The 22,481-nt window shown below is 29.0% G+C and overlaps 3 protein-coding genes across 3 annotated transcripts; 1 reads left to right on the top strand and 2 right to left on the bottom strand.

The window, feature by feature from the left end:
• Positions 1–7: 7 nt before the first annotated feature.
• Positions 8–3,035, bottom strand: LOC113798178 (cytochrome P450 307a1-like). The gene is made up of 3 exons (XM_075819821.1): positions 2,663–3,035; positions 725–2,032; positions 8–663 (listed from the first exon to the last, which is right to left on the bottom strand). The coding sequence occupies exons 1-3, from the start codon at positions 2,925–2,927 to the stop codon at positions 299–301; spliced, it is 1,938 nt and encodes a 645-aa protein (XP_075675936.1). The 5' UTR covers positions 2,928–3,035; the 3' UTR covers positions 8–298.
• Positions 3,036–4,311: 1,276 nt separating this feature from the next.
• LOC113798213 (uncharacterized) lies at positions 4,312–7,662 on the bottom strand. The gene is made up of 5 exons (XM_075819515.1): positions 7,241–7,662; positions 6,520–6,869; positions 5,153–6,427; positions 4,941–5,058; positions 4,312–4,840 (listed from the first exon to the last, which is right to left on the bottom strand). The coding sequence occupies exons 2-5, from the start codon at positions 6,637–6,639 to the stop codon at positions 4,722–4,724; spliced, it is 1,632 nt and encodes a 543-aa protein (XP_075675630.1). The 5' UTR covers positions 6,640–6,869; positions 7,241–7,662; the 3' UTR covers positions 4,312–4,721.
• A 5,329-nt stretch (positions 7,663–12,991) lies between these two features.
• On the top strand, positions 12,992–18,534 carry LOC113798211 (uncharacterized). Its single transcript, XM_027348707.2, has 5 exons — positions 12,992–14,981; positions 15,122–15,879; positions 17,165–17,918; positions 17,986–18,091; positions 18,153–18,534. The coding sequence occupies exons 1-5, from the start codon at positions 13,344–13,346 to the stop codon at positions 18,521–18,523; spliced, it is 3,627 nt and encodes a 1,208-aa protein (XP_027204508.2). The 5' UTR covers positions 12,992–13,343; the 3' UTR covers positions 18,524–18,534.
• Positions 18,535–22,481: the final 3,947 nt, after the last annotated feature.

Below are 22,481 nucleotides of genomic sequence, written 5' to 3'. Positions count from 1 at the left end.
ATTTTGTAAAAAAAAAAATTTGTAAAAAATTTTTATATAATGATTATAATCGAATTAAAAAAAATTTTTTGGTGGGAATTTTTCATGTCGGTTGAAATAGACATTACAAAAAATGAAATGAACAAAAAATGAATAAAATTTATCGCAATTTTCGATGCGGGTAAAAAAAATGAAAATGAAAATAAGTTTGGAAAATTGTTTTCCATTGAATAAGAAGAAGAACATGAAGAAGAAGATCTGATTTGTTCCATTTTTGGCACTTTTCCATGGCTTTCTGCTAATTTCAATCAATAGCGATTCAATTACGTGGAATAAGACCAATATGATAACAATCACCCGGTCTATATGGTAATGCTAAACTACCTTTTGGTTGTAACATTTTTTCAGTTAATTCATGATTATCCATCGATGTTAATGATGTTAATTTATAATCAAGTAATAGATTAGCAACTGTTGTTGTAATGATTGAATAAACCATTTTATAACCTAAACAAGAACGACGACCATGTGAAAATGGAAAGAAAAAATCCGGTTTCAATAATAAACCATCTTCAGTGATAAAACGTGTCAGATCAAATTTAAATGGTTTTTCATGAAATTCTTCCGATAAATTTAAATGATAAATATTGAAAAGAATCATTGTTCCTTTGGGCACGAAATGACCTGAGAAAAAAATGAATAAAAACTTAATTTATTGAACAAATTTGTAATTAAACAAACAAACCTTGAATAGATGTATCCAAACGGCTTAAATGTGGTACAATTGGTGATAATGTTAAACGTAATGTTTCCATAATAGCTGCCATAACCAATGGTAAACTATGTTGATCTTCAAGTGTAATCAATAATTTTTCCCCATTTTCCCCATTTGAATTAATCGATTGTTTTTCCATTGAAAATTTTTTCACATGATCATAAATTTGTTGTTGTGATTCAGGATTCATTGCCAAATGTCCTAATACACGAAACAATAGATTACCAACAGCAGAATTTCCACCAACCAAATCACCAATTTCATACATCATTTCATTCCATGTCATTGTACGTTGATTTTCCAGATAATGTTCCAAAATAAAATCTAAAAATTTTGCTGATGATTTATATTGTTTTAATAATAAAATACGATCAACAAAACTTTCATCATAATTAATTTCCGTTGATGTTGACTGATCATTTTCTTGTTGATTATTTTGATCTGATGAGGAGGAGCAGGAGGTTTCATTACCACTGTTATTTTCATTATTTCTTTTCTTCATTTTATGTTCCAAACAAATCTGTTCAAAACGTTCCATAACAATTTGTTCCACTTGTTTAAATATCCATGTTGAACATTGATATAATGATTTAAAATATCTTCGTATTGATGTAAAATATTGTAAAATTGGTAGAAAATCACTCAAATACATTTCATTTATATCGGAAAATACTAGATCAAATTTTTCACATATTTCAATAAATTTTTCATCCACTTCTACTATATTATTTTTATATGGATTCATATCTTTATCCAAAAGAAAATGAAAAAATATACTACATGATAATTGAATGATTGATTGTTTTTGTAGAATTTTCATTCCATATTTATCATTATTATTTGATGGAAGTTGTTGTTGTTGTTGTTGTTGAATTTGTTTTAATAATTTTTCAATAGCCAAATCTAAACAACCGGATAAACGTTGAAATGTTTTTGTACCAAATCTTGGTATAACAGCAGCATGTGCAATTGAACGTCGTTGTTTATGAACATCGGTCCAATCACAAAGTGCTAATGCATTTTGTCGATTCATATCAAAATATAATGCATGACGATTAAAATGTGGACGATCAGCAAAATGTTCACCTTTTGTTATCAAAACTTCACGCATTGCATCAACCGATGATATAAGTACGGTTGGAAATTTTCCTAATTGTAAACGACAAATTTTACCATGTTTTTGACGAAATTGATCAAAACCAGCCCATGGATTTTTGGAATATTTTCTCATTCGAAAAATATCACCAATAATCGGTATTGGAATTGGACCAGGTACAGCTAATTTTGTATATGATAAAAAAGAGAAGAAAGGGTTAAATTAGAAAACAAAAATTTACAAATATAGGTCGTAATTTTTTAACCTTGAAATCAAAATAACAAATTCTGCTTTGATAGATTCATTGATAAACAAAAAAAAAATTAACTACTTTGAAACTTTTTTTTTCTTTTCTCTTGAAAGTCAAGGCCAAGGACAAAATGATAATAAATTTATATAACAAACAAACAAACAAACAAACAAATTACATGTCAACATCACCAGATTACCATAATATATCTAAGAACTTAAATATACCTTAAGGCCCTTAGAAACACACACAATAAACGACGGGTGTTCACAATGTTATCCTCAGAAAAACATTGATTATCATCAAAACAAACAGAATCAATAAGCAAAAAGCAAACAAAAACAAGCAGAAAAAAGTGATAACCATAATAACGACCTTGGCCCGGATCAAATATTTGATTTTTTTTTGTCGTCGTCGTCGTCGTCGTCGTTGTTGTTGTATGTTAATTTTTTAAGAAGGAAAAATTTAAATTTTAAAATATGATTGATGGATGTGGCCGTGGAATCTCATCATTGATTTTTCGTTGTGTGAAAAAATTACAAATCAAAAACCAAAAACTTACATGGTAATTTATAAATATCATCGGAAATTTTTAAACCAAACGATTGTTGTCGCTGTTGTTGTTCATTTGTTGATTTATAAATCATTGGAAAAATTTTTTTCATTGAAACATATGTTTCGGTATTTTTCAATGCATATCGTAATTTAGGTAACCATTGATATTGATAAATCCATAATAAAATCATTATACTTAATATTAGAAGAATTGAAAATAATTTCAATAAAAATAATGTAAAATTTTCTATTGGAAATATTAATGAAAGCATTTTCTTTCGCTGTTCTTGTTCTTCTTCTTCAAAAAACTCTCAATAAATGAAAATTCTAAATAAACGATCAATATCGGATACCGATGATGACAATGACGATGATCAAATTGAATTGATTGAACATTGAGAACCAAAAAAAAAAAACAATCGCTATTTATACGAACCTGAGATGATGATGATGATGTGATTAGAAGAAGACAGAAAAAAAAACAAACAGCAGGTTTTTCGGTTGATCGGTTTATCGGTTAGTTCAGTTGGAAACAACAACAACAACAACAACGACAACAAAACGAAAATTGTTCTGTCCTATCCTGTTTTTCTTTCTTTTTTTGTTCTATAAATAATAATGCTGATGATGATGATGGTTGAAAGCAAAAAACAACAACAACAAAAAAAAGCGAAAATTGTCCTGTTTTATCCTGTTCTTGTTTCATATATGATTATGATGATGGTTGAAAGCAAAAACAAAAAATTCCCAACAAATCCTGTATAAATAACCAGCATGAATTTTTGTTTCTTTTTCTTTCTTCGATTCAACAACCAATCAATAATGATAAAGTTCTTTAACTTTATTATTATCACTGCAAAAAAAAGCCTGGACATACACTTCAGAACCGAATCAACCACAGAACTTGCTTGTTGATTTTGCTTGATTTTTGATTTTGCTTGATTTTTGTTAATTCCATTTTCATTTTTGTTGTTGTTGTTTTTGGTTGAATATTTACCGTCAATGTGTATTATCGGATCAGAAATCTCTCTTGATGGTTATAAAAATATCTCTAATGCCTACAGTTTATTTTTCTTTCGACTATCTTTCAATTAATCATGATGATGAATCAAAAATAGACAAAAAAAAACAACATAAACAAAAAAAAATTATGGACAAAAATAAAACCCGTTTTCGACCTTCGACCATGAAGATGATTTTCGCAACTAATCCAGAAAAAAACTAATTTTTCTTTTCCCCCATTAAATTCTTTTCTTGGTAGATACAGGTGGTACACACAGGTATTTTTTTCTGATAACCAAAGAAAAGCCATGACCTTCTACAAGTGATAAATTGGATGATTTTTGATTTTTCTTGGTATTCTTAAAATAATCACCAAAAAAAAGAAAAAACGTTTTTTTGATTATCAAATGATGATACCCCTTCATCTTTGGACAACAATCAAAATTGAATGCTGAACAGAAGAAAAGAAAAAAGAAAAAGAAAGTATTTCTTAGAATAGTACGGGAGTGGTTGGTTTGATTTTTCTTATAGTTTTTTTTCCTAATCCGATTCGATTCCAGAATAAACTGGTATCGAATAAGAATAAATGAAATGTCCATAACAAAGATGATGAGAAAGAAAAAGAGAAGATTGAAGGCGAAGGTAACATCAATGTATTTGCAATGGTAAAGCATCGTTATTTTCACCAAAAAAAAAAATTTATTAATTAATTTTGAACATAAATTTGGTTTTTGCCTATAGGTTTTTTTTTTTATCATCATTCAGTTGATGTGTTGATGGACAATTTCCGTATTTTTTTTCATAGTTAATTTTTGTTTTCGGTTTTGGTTATTGAATGCTACATATGAATTCTGTATGTGTCTGTGTGTGTATGGATGTCAATGTGGATGTCGATGTGGTGTGCGCAAGCAAGTGTTAATTGTAAATTTGGAATCAATCAATTAATAATAATAATGAGTATCAATGTATTGGATGATAAACCATGGATATGATGGCTGTTTGATGACAAATGTTTCGATGTTTTCGTTGTTGTTATCAGTAGGTAGTTGTTACCACCATCATCATTAACTAGTCAAATAAAACATATGTAATGGTGTATGTATAAGATCGAAACGAGTTCCTTTTAGATTTGCACCACGTAAATTTACTTCATTCAAATCAGATCCAGATAGATCACAGTTTTCTTTTATTTTGTGTTAAGTGGGAAAATGAACAAACAAACGAAAAATCACAATTAATCAATGGGATTTATTTTTTCGAAAATTATAAGAAAAAATTATTACCTAGATTAGCACCAGCTAAACATGAATGATCAAGATTACAATTCTGTGCATTTGCATTTTTTAATGATGCAATCCTTAAATTTACACGATGCATTTTTGATCCTTCAAGATTAACATTCTATAAATATATAGAAAGAGAGAATTATAACGAAAACCAAATTAGTTTTAAATCATTATCATTTTGTTTCCAGTGAAAAACAACCAAAACTTACATTAAGATTTGCACCTTCCAGATTAGTCAATTCGGTTAATGTTGGTGAATCCATATTCGAACCACGTAATATTGAATATTCAAGATTACAACAAACCATATGACAATTGATTAATGTTGCACCTTCAAGATTACATTTAGATAAATCGGCACGTTCCAAACAACAATTATTTAATGTTGCACCTTGTAAATTTGCACCACGTAATATTGAATATTTAAAATTTATATTACTTAAATCTAATTTGGATAGATCAGCACCGGTTAGATTAACACCTTGAAATCTTAATCGGGTATTTGTTGATGTTTGTATAATTGCTTTGACAACATCTTTACGGGTTAATGGTGCCAAACCAATCAAACGTTCAATTGTATTCTGTAACAGTGATTCTTGTAATACAGTTGCTTCCAATTCCGGTAATAATGAATAAAAACCATAAAATTTTGCCTCTTCCAATACACCCATTGGATTTAAATGTTTATCAATAATTAGATTACCATGTCGTAAATAACCTAATAATGGTTCAAAATATTCTGGACTTCTATCGATCATATATGCACCTTGTTCATCAATCAATGATGGTACTATACAGGTATTATTATTATCATTTAATAATTGTATTGTTGTTGTTGTTGTTGCATTGCAAGATGTTTTATTATCACCATTACCATTATCATTGATAATTTTTTGACAATTTTGTTCAATTTTCGTTGTTGTTGTTGTTGTTGAATTTTCATCACAGTTATTTTTTTCAAATTCTCCATTTGAAACATTATTTTGTACTATTGATTTGGTCGTTGGTTGTTGTTGTTTCGATGATTGACAGATAAAATTTTCATTATCTAAATGAAATGTTTCAAACATTTTGGCCAACATTGAATCCGGTTCTTTGGCTACAATTGTTGAACGTGTTGTTGTAAATATTTTACCACCAATATTTAATTTTATCCATTCATCATTCAGTTTTGTTTTCATTGTTGTTGTTGTTTTTGTACTTTTATAATCGCTATTATCATTACAAATCGATGGTTTATTCGATTTGTTATCATTGTTTTCCATAGGAATCATACACAAACATTTGGCCGTCATTATATCACCAGTTTGATTATTCACATAACAAGCATATAATATTTCATCATCACGTATCAGATCTATATCATCAATTTCACCAAAATTTTTTGTAAATAATTTCAGTGATGAATTTTCTTTCGTTTTACTTTGAAATTTTTCCACTATATTTGTTAATAATGTATCGATATTGTTTGGCAGGGCAAAAACCTTTTTTTGTAAATAAAATTTGAATCAAATTAAGACAAAAATGAATGAATGAATGAATGAATGAATGAATGAATGAATGAATATTTACTTACCTTGCCATGTGGATGTGAATGACATTTTTCCATTTGTTTTTCATTATGTGGCATTATATCCATATAAATAGTAATACGTTTATGGAAATGTTTATTTTGTTTATTAATTGTGGATTCCATTGTTGTTTTGGTTGCTTTTTTTCAAATGCAAAAATTGATTTGAAAATTTTCAAGAAACAAAATTTTGAAATTCTTTTCCGCAATTATTATTGTTATTCAAATTAATCACAGTTTTTTTGTCTGATGGTAATTTCAATGATGATTATGATGATAATTCAACCAAAATCAAAAATTCAACATGGTCATTTATGATGATAATGATCAACAATCAGTTGAAATGATGATGCTATCTGTTTTGGATAGAAAGACGAGAAAATGGTAAGATGAAACGCAATTTGTGCTTGTTTGTTTGTTGTTGTTGTCGTCGATGATAGTTTTTGCTCATTTAAAATGCATAAGATCAAAGATTGCAACAACAACAACAAAATTTGAAAAAGGATTGTATGGATGGGTTGTTGTTGAATGAAAGATGAGATTTGAAGAAAACATTGAAAACTAATCGTAAATTGATAATGAAATTGATCGCAGAACACAGAAAAATTTGATTGTAACTTGAAATTTGAACGCAAACCCTGATTAAATAATTGGGAAAAACGCATTTGTCACCTATACGCACACACACAGACAGACAGAGGGGAAATACAATGTTTTTGAAACATACCCGATGATTGCGATTGAAAATTTGGAAAAAAATGAAATGTGAATGACCAACAATAAACGAAAAAACTTTCTCTGGTTGTATTGTAGGTGGTGATGATATTTTTGAACCAAAAAAAAAAAAAAAAGATTTTCTGAAAATGAAAGAGAAATTTTTTCTATTTCAATTTTACATCATTGTTGTTGATGAAAAAAAAAAAAAAAGCGAGAGCGGTTAAACTGATATATATTGAGAGAACAAGCAAAAGAGAAAGTTGGGTTCGTTGTTCTTTCAGATTGATGGTTCAAGTCAGGTTGTCGTTTTCGTTTCAGGATCTAATTTTTACCATCATTATTATCATTGTTTATTTTCATGTCCAAATCTGGTTTCTCTTTTTCAAACACATTATTCTTCGTAATTGGTTTTTGTTTGGAACCAGAAAAATTTCGTTTCTTCTTTCTTTTCGGGTATTTCTGAGCGAGAAGCGAATCAATTCTTCTTCTTCTTCTTCTTTGAATGATGATCTGGTTTCGTTTCTCTCATTTCTCTTGATTGTTTTTCTCTATTCACTTCTGTTGCTGTGGATAAAAAAAAATAGCTGGTTTTGCGTGTGTCTTGTGTAATGCACTATGTTCTTCTTTCTTTTTTTTTGACCTAGATTTTCATTAAAAAAATTGTCGTCGATGTTAGGTTTGGTGTTTGATTTGAATGTGGCGTCTACGTCGGCTGCTATTTTTTCTGGTTTGTTTTGGCTTGTTTTTTTTTTTTGTTGGATTCAATATTGCCACACAGTACATATAGTTTACAGTGAAAGATAGTGACAGAGAGAGACTGTGTGTTGTGTTATTATATGGAGTGTTTTCACCATTTTTTCACTCTCCCGGTTAGTCGGTCAAACACGATGATGATGATGACGACGGCGACGATGATCTATCGATCTGTCGTTGTTGTTGTTGTTGTGTATCCACCAACCATCCAAAAAAAAAGAAGCAAAAGAGAAATAGACGCCATACAATTACAGCGACGACCTATAGACGCCAATCAGCTGGATTGTTTTTTCTGGTTTTTTGGTTGATATCTGGTGTGTGTGTGCGTATATATATAGAAAAACAGTTAGGTTAGGTTAGATAGTTTTCCACTACTCTAAACATTATCATCAGCATTTTTACATGAAAGCATCATCATTTTGTGTATGTCCATGGCTATATAATTGTATTTCTTCAACGTTTTTTTCCCTTACTTGTTCATTGATAATTGAAGCCATAGAAATGTTGTAAATATTTCTATACCGTTATTTTCCACCACCATCACCACCCTCGCAATCCCAATTTCACCACCATCGATGATCATATATTTGATGCAGATGATTTTAAATCCTGTAGATTTTGTTGAGCGCATGTCTAACCAAAAAATTCCAAGTAATTTGAATTTTTTTTTTGTGAAAAAAAAATACAATGTAACTTTATCAAAAAACTTTTCGTTCCAAAAAAAAAAATTAAAGGTCCGGTTATTTGTAAAACAACAAACGTTCTTTCTATATATAACAACCAATGTCCAATGTATTATCATCGATATTACACAATTTTTGAAATCCTATCAAAAAAAAAGAGGATGTAATCAAGGAAAAACAAATAAATGAAATCAACTATAATTATCGTATTTATTAAACATAATTATAATGCGTTATTTTATTGTCTTATAATAATAATGATAATAATGATTATGATGATTATAATTGCGATGACAAGTTGAAATAAGTAAAAAACAAAAAAACAAACAAACAAACAAACAAGTTTCTTCCTCTTTCCTTTTGTTTTCTGTGATTTTGATTTTTGATTTTTTGATTTTTTGATTTTTTGATTTTTGATTTTTTGATTTTTGATTTTTTGATTTTTTACTATTAAAATTTTGAAATTTAATAAATATGTGACAAACTCGGTCGATAAAATGATTTTCAACAACAAAAAATTTCACGGAAACGGAATCACTTTTCCATGAATTTTTATTTTAAAATTTTTCTTCATCATTTGCTTCCTTATTTATTATCCAAATGCTGATTGTTTTTCCCCCTCCAATCCATTCCGGAATTGAATGAATGATGAAAGGTGATGGTGATGATGATACAAGTATCATTAACAACAACAAAAAAAACTATGCAACAAAAAAAACAAAATTTTCTTGAAATTTTTTTTTCTCCCGGCAAATAACCCTTTGATGAGATTTCTTTCCAGGTGTGAACATCATTCGACAGACAGACAGACAAAAAAAGAGAAATTTCCTTACCTGTTTGCATGCATGCAGTAGCAGCTACAAAGTGTGCATCAGCATTTTTTTCGGCTAAAAATAAAATTTTCGATCCTATGATCAGTAGGATCCAAATGCTATTTAGCCGAAGACTAAACACAGAAAAAAAATGGAATGTTTGATATGTTGGGGTTCGCTTTCTCTTGTAAACGAAGTATCAATAACGATGATAAAGACAGTCTGTTTCGATGATGAAGATGATTCTAGCTAAATTTAGCATCATCATCACATTGACCGGACATCAAATTGGAAAAAAAAGAGAGAAAGAATTCGATGCTTTCATCAAGTGAAAAAAAAGTGAATTTAAAGCATTTTTTCTTCTACAAATCTCTACATACATCGAAAAAAAATACCGGATCATACAGGTTACCTGAGGTAGATTTTTCCCGTCATTAATCATTGATCATCATGAGGATTTGGTGAAAAAAAGAGTTATGTTCATCTATCGATGATATGATTTTGCTGTTGAATTTTTTCTTCAACAAAAAAAAATTGAATAAATTTGGCCTCAATTTCTACCATCACCATGATGCAATTTAAAAATTAAACAAACAAACAAACACAGGTCTGACAAACAACGTGTCAATCATTACATCATCATCATTTTTTTTGAACAGAAAAAAAATCAGATAGAAAATTTCTTTGGAAAAAAACAACAACAGATCTTTCATACTGATACCCACTGATGGTGATCGGTGTTAACAAAATTCATTTTTTTTTCTTATTCACAAATATCCATATAATCAGAATATCAAATGTGACCCGAATGTGAGAAGAAATATGAAATGAAGAAAATGAAAAAAATGTAAATGAACGACTATATCAACCTTACTTGTCAAGGTTTTTGTTGTTGTTGTCTAGATCTAGATGATAATGATGATAATGATGATGATGATGACGATGATAAATGACAACACGATCACGCTGATCATCATCATCATTGTTGATCAAAATCTATCCAAATCGTGGTATTTGCGATGGTGAACATTGGTTTCAAACACAAAAATTAATTAATTCATTTTCAAAAATGAAAAAAGTTTTTTTTTCATTTTTTCAAATTATCATTTAATGATGATGATGATCATTACAAATATTAACGATAACAAGATTGATTCAAATCAATTAATTTTCGTTTTTCTAAATGAAAAAAAATGTTATAAGATAAATTTCAATACAATGATGGTGATTTGAAGATTTTATCAAAAAGATTACCATTTTTGATAATGATGATAATGATAATAATGGTCACACATTTTGCATATTATTTACATATAATCAACAGGTAGTGCCCGGTTCATGTTTTTTTTTAAATTTTAATTTCTTTTTCATCACGATGATCCAAATGAGATTTTTTTTTTCGTTACATGAAAATCACATTACATTATACATTACATGAACACTTTGTTATAACGATAATAATGATGATGATCATCATCTCGATCAATCATTTTTTTCTATGCATTATTGGTGGTTCAATATGATTTATGTTGAATGAGTTTTCCCATAAAAAAAAAAAATGGATTATACGTGGGGAATTTGATTTGATTTGTCGTGTTTGATTCAATCATATCATCATGATGATGATAATTCAAAGATTTGGGACAAAGACAACGACGACATTGTATTTTGGTGATTACAAAATATTCGTTCATCCGTTTCGAGCATCAAATTTTTTATGGATGGATGGAAAAAAGATGGATCAACGAAAAGATGAAACTTGATCCATGATGATTAAAGGAAAAAAAATTTGATTCATTTTTTTCCATTGTTTGTTGATCTTGTTTCAACAACAAAAAACATTGAGAAAATCAGGATAAAAATCAGGATTCCAATTTCACATTTATTGATGTTCGCACAAAGAAATTTTGAAATGAATGATTTTTCATCATTTTTTTTGAGGAAAAAAAACCGAAATAAAACAAATTGACAAACAAAATCACATCTGATAAATTTTTTCCTCTTCATTTGTTCATCTAAAAATAGATGTTTTCTGAGAGATTAATTTGGATCAATGTTGTTGTTGTTTTGAGTGGCAATAAGAAAAACAAAACTTTTTTTCATGATCAAATTGATTTTTGATCGATGAATTCGTTCATGGTTTCAAATTGAAAAATTGAGAAAAAAAATCAATCAATCAAACAATAATAATAATGATAATCCGAAAATCATGATCCAAAGATTATTGATGATCATCGATGATCGAAATACAGAAAAGATCAATGTCAATCAATTTTCTTTATCTTGACATATTTATAATGAATGAATGAATGTCAATCAAAACAAATCGATTTCTTCCTTTCGAAAACATTCGAATTCAATTTTCATACGTCATTTATGTACGTTTCATCTATCCATCATCATCATCATCAACATCACCATTATCCATTATCAACTAAGACTATTAATTTTGTCGTTGTCGTTGAAGCAATTTTCTTTGAAATTTTTTTGTTGACAATCATGTTGTCACAATTATGTTTTGCTTGTTGTCTGTTGTCCAAACAACAGACCAACAACAACATTCAGGTCAAATCAACAGACATTCAAATTGGAATATATATTTTTTTTTCTTGAAATTCATTCGAATCTCAAAGTTCAAGTAAATCAAACGAAGAAAGACTATGATTATTTTAAAAAGGTGATGCGCTTGTGTGATGTGTGAATTCATTCTGGGTATCAACAAAGTAATAAGTTTCTTTCATTTAATGAAAGAAGAAAAATTATGAATTTTTTTTTGTTCTCATTGTTGAATGCAGGTGACATTTTTCTTTATTGTCAAAGAAAGAAAATTAAATTATTTAAGTTGACATTTTTTGTCGTTGTTGATGTCAGTTCATCATTGTTTCGAGTTTTTCGAGTTCAAGGAATGAAACAAAATTGAATAATGTCTGTGTGTGTGTGTGTGATCAAGGTAATTTACGGATTTTTTAAAAATGATAATTTCAAATTCAAATTCAAATTTCGGATATTTGAATGTTAATTTGAATATTTTTTGGTGTGAAATGTGGATCATTTGAAAGTGTGAATTTTATTCCCCTCATTCACCCCCTTTGTTTCCCCAAAAAATATTCGATTCGAAATCTTCGAAGCAATTTTTTATTGCACAGGTAATGTTGCAATTGTTGCATGAAAATTGCACCAAAAAAAAATATTGAAAAATTGCTGTCGTCGTCTTGTTTCTCTTTACCATCATCATGATGATCATCATGATGGTTATGATCATCTTCAATTGATCATCATCATTTCAGTTCTCTCAATGATTTTCAAAAAGAAAAAAAAATGATAAAATATTTTCTCTGCAAAAAAAAAAAAATTCTCTCATCAGTCATCATCATCATATGATTGTTCGGTATATTTATCATCATTCTGCCACCGTTTTTTTCCCCGAAGTCTCTTTTTTTTGAGATACTGTTCAGCGTTTGTGGATGGATGGATTTCAATTTGATCGTTGATTCGTTCATTCATTTTATCCAAATGAAAAAAGATGAAAGGTTGATTTATGTTGTGTCTTTGTGATCATCATCATCATCAGTATCGTTTTGACGACAAAGTTCAATATCATTTCGAACATATATATCCTGTGTCGAGCGAATCATCATCATCACTATCGATTGTTCGACAATCGATTGTAATAGTTGTTGATATCGATTTTGGTGAAAAAAAAATGTTTTTCGAATTCGAATAGGTTTTTTTTTCGTTCTCTACCAAAAATTTCAAGAAAAATAACGGCATTTTGTTGATTGAATTCCAGTTTTTTTTTGTTCTTAAACTTCGTCATCCATGAACCAGTTTTATTTTGAAAAAAATTCATTTCATCAACATCAACATGGCCATCCAACAAAAACGTTATTGTTGTATGAAGAAAGAAATTAACCAAAATCGGTTGATAAACAAAAGCAACAACAACAACAACAAGAAAATAAAAAACCGGACCTGTAATACGGTAATTCATTCATTGTTACCATCATCATCATCAATGTTAAAATCAATTTGTTCAATGTTAATTCTTGTATCGATAATGATAATAATATTATCGATTTTTGATAATAATAATAATCTACAAACAATAATGATGGTCAATACATCACCAATAGCCGAAACAATGTCAATGTTTCGTTATAAAACAAATTTTTATGAAATGTTACGTATGCGTGCAAAATTAGTACATCATTCAACACGTAATGTTAAACATGCATTATCATATCTTAATTCTAATGCAAATCTATCATCATCATCATCAATGATTACAAATAATAATCAGAATAATGATGATCCAATTGGAACATCAATATCGACAACAAAACCAAATAATCATGATGATAATGATCCAGTTGTTGTTGTTGTATCATCATCAATGTCACCATCATCGATGATGACCTCAACAACAACAACAAATAATCAACCTGATGATGATGATTATGATGAAAATAATAATGATGATAATATCGTTTTCATAATAAATGATCACGATGATCATCAAATTGATGATGTAAAAAATCATGATATAATTTCACCAACAACAACAACAACATGGAGACCAAATCATTTTTATACAATAAATAATGATAATGAACGTGATGATCAACAAAATGGTCAACAACAACAACAACAAAATGGTCAGCAACAACAACAACATCGACAACAACAACAACAACATAATAATTATAATGACAATAGTAATAATGGTGGTGATGGTGATAGTGATGATAGAATCATGGCCGATGTAGGCGTTAATTATGGTAGTAATAATCCAAATATTAATATTAATAATGATAATAATGGCGCCCATCATGAAGATTATTATGTTTATTTTAATCCTTCATCAACACCGACAACAACAACGACAAAATTTTTGAAAACAGAATCACCTTCGTTGATTACAACAACAACAACAGAATCAATGCCATATGGATCCAACAAAAATGATAATGATAACCATATAAAATTTGTTAATAATGAATCATCATCATCAACATCAACAACATTGGATAAATCACCTACACATTTATTAAATTCATCATCATCATCATCGACAACATTTATAATTAATAATAACAATAAACAGGATAAAAACAATAGTAGCTACGGTGTAAATAATCAACACGTGTCATCATCATCGTCGTCGTCGTTACCACCATTATTATCATCAACATCAAAATCATCATTATGGTGGAAACCTTCACGTAATAATCATATTTGTGGTATACAATCATCATTCTATCGTCAAGTTTCTTCATCATCTTCATCGGTGTCGTCGGTGTCAATGAATTTAACTAATAATATTTCACTACCATCATCATCATCAACAACATCGACAACCGCTATTCCATTGTCAACAATTTCTCAATCCAAATCGACTACCATATCATCATCATCATCAACACAACATTCATTACAACAACAGCTTCGAACAAGTCGAATTGTTGGTGGTGATGCTGTTATACAAGGAGAATTTCCATGGATGGTAAAAAATTTTCAATTTTTTTTTTTTTTTTCAAATGAAAAAGAAAAATCCATCATACTTGTGTGCCATCTATGGATGGCGATTCAAACATTTTTTAAAAATTATAAATTCTTTTCTTTTTTATTATTCGTGTACAACAGGTGTCGCTTTTACTTCGTGGACGACATTATTGTGGTGCCGTTATAATCGATAATGATTGGTTATTGACTGCTGCACATTGTGTTTATGGTCATGATCCACATCAATTTACTGCATTAATAGGAAGTATATTTAGTGTTTCAGCATCATCATCATCCAGAAAATCATCGACAACAACAACAACGGCAGCAACTATTTCGACATCCACAACATCATCACAACTAAAGTCATCGACCCATCATCATCCACTATCATCATCATCATCATCAACTTCCTTTACATTATCATCGACAATAAAACCTCCATCATCATCATCATCAACAACAAATAAAAATTTCTGGAATCTATTTCCACCATTACCACCGCCACATCAAACCATATCGAATGTATTGAAAGAAAATAATCGAACAAAAGAATATTTTGATATTGATGATGATGATGATGATGATGATGAATATCATCATCACAGGCCAATCAATCCAGATGATTTAGTTATTGTTGTTGAAGATACGAATGAAGATGATAATAATAATAACAAAAACTTTGATAATCTAAATTCCCATCATCATCATCATGTATTATCGATGAATAATTCATCATCATCGAATGGATTGGAAAAACACCATGGATCATCAACAACAACAACAACAACAAAACATTCAAACAATCAAAATCTTCGTCTAATCAAAATTGAACAATTAATTGTACATGAAAATTTTACACGTACAGAATTTTTTCGTAATGATATTGCATTAATCAAGTATGTTTTTTGTTTTGTTTTTTTGGATTGAATAATTTAATTATCAATTTTGACAATCGACATTTGATTAGAATGAAGGAATAATCCACTTAAAACACCTGTGTTGATAAATGAAAATTATTATTATTTTTTTAATTTCGCTCCTGTGTTTGTTTGTGCGAGTAGCTCTCGTTTACACCTGATACCAATGAATTTGATATGCAAAAACAACAACAGCAAAAAAATCCATCTGGATCATTAATCATTCGTTTTTTTCATTTGTTTATTTGTTTTTCCATTTGTTGTTTTTTGTTGGTTTACCGAAACATTTTTTTACATTATCATATTCGATGCATATTTGAACGAAACATTTTTTTTTTCGTTACTTCATCCACTGCTAATTAATTATTCGCTATACTTATCCATTTCTCTAATAATCAACATTATGAGATCAATCTATCCCATCGAAAAACAAAAAATGAACAAATCCAACCAAGGCAGACCTAACGATTAGATTTTACTTAAAATTCGTAGGTTACTGTTGACTGGCTGGCTGGCCTGGCCACACCAGAAATCAAATCAAATCAATCTTCATCTTTTATTTTTTCAATTATCTTCTTAGGTTTCGATCCCATTTTCTCTCTCTCTGATCTCTGAGAGGTGTTAATTAATTGCCAATGATGATGGTGGTGAGGCCTGGATTTTTTTTTTTAATTTTATCTTGAAGATCATTTTGTAAAAAGAAAAAAAGCATCGAATAAGATTAAACAATTAATACCTACTTAAATATTCAATTCTACACCTCCTATCCCACAACCTACCAACGCGTTTTTTTTTGGTTTAGAAAAAAAAATTGATTTAGTTGAAACGAGCAGCTCACTTATTTTGACATTATCTTTTTTGGTTGCTTTTTTAAATTCAATTTTACTTTGAAAAAACAAAAATTCAAATTCAATTGATAACATCTTTCTTTTCACCAACGATGATGATTAGTGGTAGTTTTTTTTTCTCGAAAAATTGATTCGTTCTTGATTTCAATTTAAAAAAAATCCGACCCAAACAATTTGATTTATTAATTTCAATTTAGATTTTTCGAATTGATCATTATCATCAACCAGAAAATTTTTTCATTCAAACATCTTTTTTTTTGACAGGTAACATTTTCATTTGTAGTACGCGCTTAGAGTTTGCGTTTTACAATTTTTTGTTTTTGATTTTCAAATGATTGCATAAAATTATCATTAATTTTCAATGGCTTTTTAATTTTATTAAATTTTTTTTGTTTCACTGTTTATTTCATCCATAGACTTAGTGAAAAAATTGTCTATAATGAAAATATATCACCAGTTTGTCTGCCAACAATATCGATGGCTACATCTATATTGAATCAAAATCAACCATCACCATCATCATCCACAACATCAACAACTTCGATTAATGGACATCAGCCATCAAATTATTATCATCATCATCATGAAGATTTAGATGATTCAACAACAACTTCGATCAATAATGTTGATGATAATGATTCTGATCTCGATGTTGATGTTGTTGATGAGAATTTAAAATTAAGTCATAGACGTGGTTATCGTGCTGCTGCTGCTGCTGCTCATACTTCTTCATCAACTTTGATACCACCATCATTATCATTACCAACATTGGATCATCATTCAACCGGAATTGTTGTTGGTTGGGGTTCAGTTGAACGTCATGGTGATTCATCTGGTTCAGGTTCAAGTGCAACAACAACAATGGATCAATCAACACAATCACTTAATACATTAGCCGATAATTTTGTTGAACAATGGAATCGTATGCGTAATGATTCTATGAATACAAACAATTTATATATCGATAATAATATGGATAATGATGGTCGTTGGACAATAATGAATCCTGTATTAGATTCAGATGATTTATTACAATTAAGAAAAGTTGAATTACCATTTATTGATCGTTTTACATGTGAACGTTGGTATGCAAGTCGTTCACGACCAATACAATTAATTGAACGACAATTTTGTGCCGGTATTTATGAAGGTGGTAAAGATGCTTGTCGTGTAAGTTGTATTTGATAATGAATGAATGAAGAATGATTTTATTCCAATAAAAATGACATATTTACAGGGTGATTCTGGTGGTCCAATGTTGGAACGTTTACTTACATATGATTCAATTAATAATCGTATGATTGAACAATATCGTGTTGTTGGTATTGTATCGGCTGGTATTGGTAAGTGAGATTTAATTCATCTAAATTTTGATTTCGAAATAATTTTTTTCTTTTGATAAAGGTTGTGCACTACCAAAATTACCCGGTATCTATACACGTGTTGAATCATATTTAGATTGGATTGAATTGAATATTAATCATTATGAAATGGAAAAAATTAGACAAAATAATGATAATAATGGTAATAATGGTAATAATGGCAATAATCGTAATTCGAATAATATTTCAACGAAAATCAATTATCATCCACATTATCCAAATGATAATCATATAATTTATAATTATAAAACAAAACTTGATGATCATCATAATTATCATCCATTCAATGATAATGATAATATGGATTATGATCAATCGATATTATATCCGGATAATGTTTCGGAAATTGAACCAAATCATGATGAAGATCCGGATTTAGGTTGGAGTAGATAGAAAACCAAAAATTTTATTGATTATTTTCTCGATAAAACCAAATACAGACAAATCGAATCGAGAAAGCTGAATAATTTATTGCTAACACAATCCTCTAGTCAATTTAAAATAATTTTTTTTTCTTTAAATAATTTCGTTTGCTTAAAAAACAATACCTATAATTATGTGGAAAAATATTATAAATGATTAAATTAATTAATTTTTTTTTGAAAACTAAATGAATCGATCGATTGATTATTCTTGTTATTATCACGCCATAGAATCGTTTCATTCATCCACTAAATTATGATTTTTTTGGGTGAATGTTCATCAATTGTTTTATCAATTGGATGTGTAATAATTGAAAATGATGATAATGACGATGATGGTGTTTTTTCAATCATCCAGATAATCAGATAATGAAGATGAAGACAATATATATTCAATGACAATGACCAAACATTTTCGAATGTTTTTCTTGATTGCGTCTATTTTGACACCTGTTGATTTGTTGTGTTGAAAGTGTGTGTGTGCTAATTGAACTCACCGAAACATCGAATTGATGATGATGATAATAATAATAATAATGATAATGATCATCACCATGGTTGATGATGATTTAGTTGATGAAACGAAACGAAAAAAAAATTGGCTAGTCATCATCAATTTGGTATACTAATTTCAAGAAATTTAGTCGCTTTTTTTGAACCAATTTTTGAATCTTTCTTCAATCTTCAAATCATTATTGTTATGAAATTTTTGTGTGGTAATTTCCAAAACAAATTAGGCCAATTTGTTTATAAAGTAATATTCATATGAAATTGTGTGTGTGTGATTTCTTTTCAAAATCAATGTGGCGGCGGTCATCATCATTTTACAATCATCATCCGGATGATCATCCACAATGTCCGACGACGACGATGACGACAACGAAGATGATGATTATAATTATGATTATTCGGATGATATGATTCTTCGTGTCCAATTTTTATTATTATTTGGATTCAAATTGAAGCGCTAAGCTTCAATTAAAGGCTCAAATACACAAACACCGATTTTCTTTTCTATTCTGGTCTGATGTGTTTTTCCTTGGAGAAAAAAAAACGATGTTTTTCTGGACGAATTTTTCTTTTCTGCTTGCTCAATGATGATGATTTTAATCATTTTTTTCCTTCAATTCCATTTTTGTTTATGTCATTGTTGTTCGATAATACTGTTGCTATATACACGCTTGTTCTTATTTATTCGAACACAATTTCATCTTGATGATGATGGTCATCATTATCATCTATTTTTTTGTTGTTTGAAAATGGTCGACCATTTTCATTCATCATCAATGATGTTGTCGATCTTATTATGAATTGGTTTCGATCTGTGTCGACGTCTTATCATCATCATCATCATATATTCATTGGCTGACATTCATCATCATCATCAGCGAAGATTTTTTTTTCGGTTTTGGTCACGCAAAGTCATGCCAAATGGTCATCATCATCATCGTTGTTGTGTTCAAATCGAAAATATTTCAACGACTTTGTTTCGACGTCGTCATCATCAACATCATCATCAACAGAAAAAAAGATTTTACGTCTCCGAATTTAGACAAATTTGCTCCAAATACAAAAAAAAACGAAGAAAAAGACCAAAAAATAACGATCGTGTCTTCAAGCCGTTTAATGTTCATTTGTTCAATTTGTGTTCAAAAGAAAAATGATGAATATAAAATCAAGACAACAAAACAAAAACAGCAAAGAAAAAATCTTATCATTTATTTTGGATCAATGAATATCTTAATTATAACGTTATCTATGAATGGTAACATTGATTATGAGCACATTTTTGTCGTTTAACACAGATCTTATTCGACATCGTCATCATTATTTATCATTTTTAAAAAAGTTTTTGTCACAAAATAAAGATCCATTTCTATTGTCATCATTATTGTGATCATGTCATTGTCATTTGTATTTGGATGACGATGATGGCGATGATGACAATAATGATAAAAATTTGCACGATTTTAAACGTTGAACAAAACAAAAAATACAAATTTTGATGATTGACAAATTTCATCTAAATGCTGATGATGATGATAATATTATCATTTTGTTATGAATCAATCAATGTTCAGTATTATCATGTGTGTGTGTGTGTGTAACATATAACGGTATGTCACGAAATTGGAGCAAAATTTGATGATGATTATTGCAAGTTGCAAAACATTAGCCATATTGTTGTTGTTATATTGTTATGTTATTACAATGAGCGTGATGAATTTTTGATTATTTGGTCGATATGGAACGATGATTATTTTTGTTTTCTTCTTGATTCCTTGATCCTTGATTTATTTTAAATTGAAAAAATATCAAAAATATCAAATGACAACACCTTTTGTAATTGATACAAATTTATTGTCTTTAATTTTTGACATTTTTTTTTGTTCAAAAAAAACCATAGAACCAGAAAATTTTCCCGTAAAAGATTCAAAAAAACTTTTCGATCAACAAATTTCCACTATTATTATTGCTGTGTCTGGAAATTAATTAATTTCATCAAGTTAAACTGTTGATGATGATGGTGATTGACGCCCAATCATTTTCATTCATTAAAAAATTTCTTTCGCACTCCTTCCCTCTCTCTCTCTCTCTCTCTCTCTCTCTCTTGCGCATTTTTTAATTGAAAAATAACGAGAAAAAAAAGATTAGATAACAACAAGAAAAGAAATAGAGCGAATAAAAAGCAACAAAAATCACAATGGGAGAAAAATGTGTAATGAATTTTATCAAAGATTTGCCAAACAAACAAAAAAAGAAAAAACCAAAAAGAAAACCAAAAACTTTTGTAAAGCGGCGGTGAAGGTGAAATATCAAGGTAAAGAAAAAATTGAAAAAATTCAGGTTAATTGGAAAATCAATTAATCGGGAAATAAGATTGGGTGAAAATAAAAAAAAATCTATCAACAACAACAACAACAACAACAACAACTTTGTAAAATTATCCATATTTTTCGTTGATAATGATGATTATCATCAAGAAGATCAAAGAAAACAACAACAACAAACCATAATACCATTGTTTTTTTCCATGAATATTCAAACCATTCATTTTAGTTACCTGTTGGTAAGGATGATTATAATCAAGAAAACCCAAAAAAATTGGTAGCCAAACTCCAGTCAAATTATTATTATTATTATTATTATTATTCACACCTTTGTTGTTGTTGTTGTTGTTTTTTCCATCATCAACAACAACAACAAATTTTCCATCATCGTTGCTTCTGGTTTTCTTCCAATTCCAATTTCAAGTTTGATTGATTCACAAATTGTGGTCAAACACAGCAACAACAACAAAAACACACCTGAAGTGATTAATTAGAGCTGATAATAATAATAATTATTATCATAAATTTTGGGTGATGATGATAGAACGTGGCCACCTGGACCAATCTGTTTTTTGTTTGGTTGGTTGGTTGGTTGAACTATCATCATCAATTTTCATCATTTTTTTTTTTTGGTGTTAAAAAAATTGAACAGTTTGTCCAGTTTGTTTGTCTAGACTCGTTATGATCATTCAGGTATCATTAGCATTTGGCTAACAGTGGTAATTTCTTCACAACCTAACACCTTTTCATTTGGGTTATTTGACACGACCCTATGGACCATCTTGGTAAGATGATGATTATGATGGCTACTTGTCTTTGATCATCATCATAATTATTTGTTTGGTACCGATATAATTATCACATTGTAACTATATGGTGGTGGCGTTGATGTGGTTTGCGTGTCATTGCAATTGAAGAATTCTTTTTTTCATTCTTCTTCTTCATCTGATCAATCATTCAATCAATCGATCAATTGTATCAGTGTAATCATTAACATGTCTTTGCTTGTTGCTTGATGATCATTGATGATGATGATCAGTCTTAGATTAAAACAAAATTCTTGTCAATTTGGTTGATCAATTATTATTGCTTCGATGA

This window comes from Dermatophagoides pteronyssinus, unplaced genomic scaffold (assembly GCF_027571235.1).
Source record: "Dermatophagoides pteronyssinus isolate colony J.1.1.1.1 unplaced genomic scaffold, Derpt_VIB-CSIC_2022.12 sq0004, whole genome shotgun sequence".
Lineage (NCBI taxonomy): Eukaryota > Metazoa > Arthropoda > Arachnida > Sarcoptiformes > Pyroglyphidae > Dermatophagoides > Dermatophagoides pteronyssinus.
Note: the sequence above shows the minus strand (reverse complement) of the source record. Positions and strands in the feature narration are given on the sequence as shown.

Excerpts from the sequence above, each read along its gene's own strand:
- LOC113798178 (XM_075819821.1), bottom strand. The coding sequence starts at position 2,927 with ATGCTTTCATTAATATTTCCAATAGAAAATTTTACATTATTTTTATTG. Across the intron at positions 2,033-2,662 it reads TGATATTTATAAATTACCAT|CTGTACCTGGTCCAATTCCA; the intron begins GTAAGTTTTTGG and ends ATACAAAATTAG. Across the intron at positions 664-724 it reads TTTGGATACATCTATTCAAG|GTCATTTCGTGCCCAAAGGA; the intron begins GTTTGTTTGTTT and ends TTTTTTTCTCAG.
- LOC113798213 (XM_075819515.1), bottom strand. The coding sequence starts at position 6,639 with ATGGAATCCACAATTAATAAACAAAATAAACATTTCCATAAACGTATT. Across the intron at positions 5,059-5,152 it reads TGGAAGGTGCAAATCTTAAT|AATGTTAATCTTGAAGGATC; the intron begins GTAAGTTTTGGT and ends ATATATTTATAG. Across the intron at positions 4,841-4,940 it reads TTTAGCTGGTGCTAATCTAG|AAAACTGTGATCTATCTGGA; the intron begins GTAATAATTTTT and ends ACAAAATAAAAG.
- LOC113798211 (XM_027348707.2), top strand. The coding sequence starts at position 13,344 with ATGGCCATCCAACAAAAACGTTATTGTTGTATGAAGAAAGAAATTAAC. Across the intron at positions 15,880-17,164 it reads AATGATATTGCATTAATCAA|ACTTAGTGAAAAAATTGTCT; the intron begins GTATGTTTTTTG and ends TTTCATCCATAG. Across the intron at positions 17,919-17,985 it reads GTGGTAAAGATGCTTGTCGT|GGTGATTCTGGTGGTCCAAT; the intron begins GTAAGTTGTATT and ends ACATATTTACAG.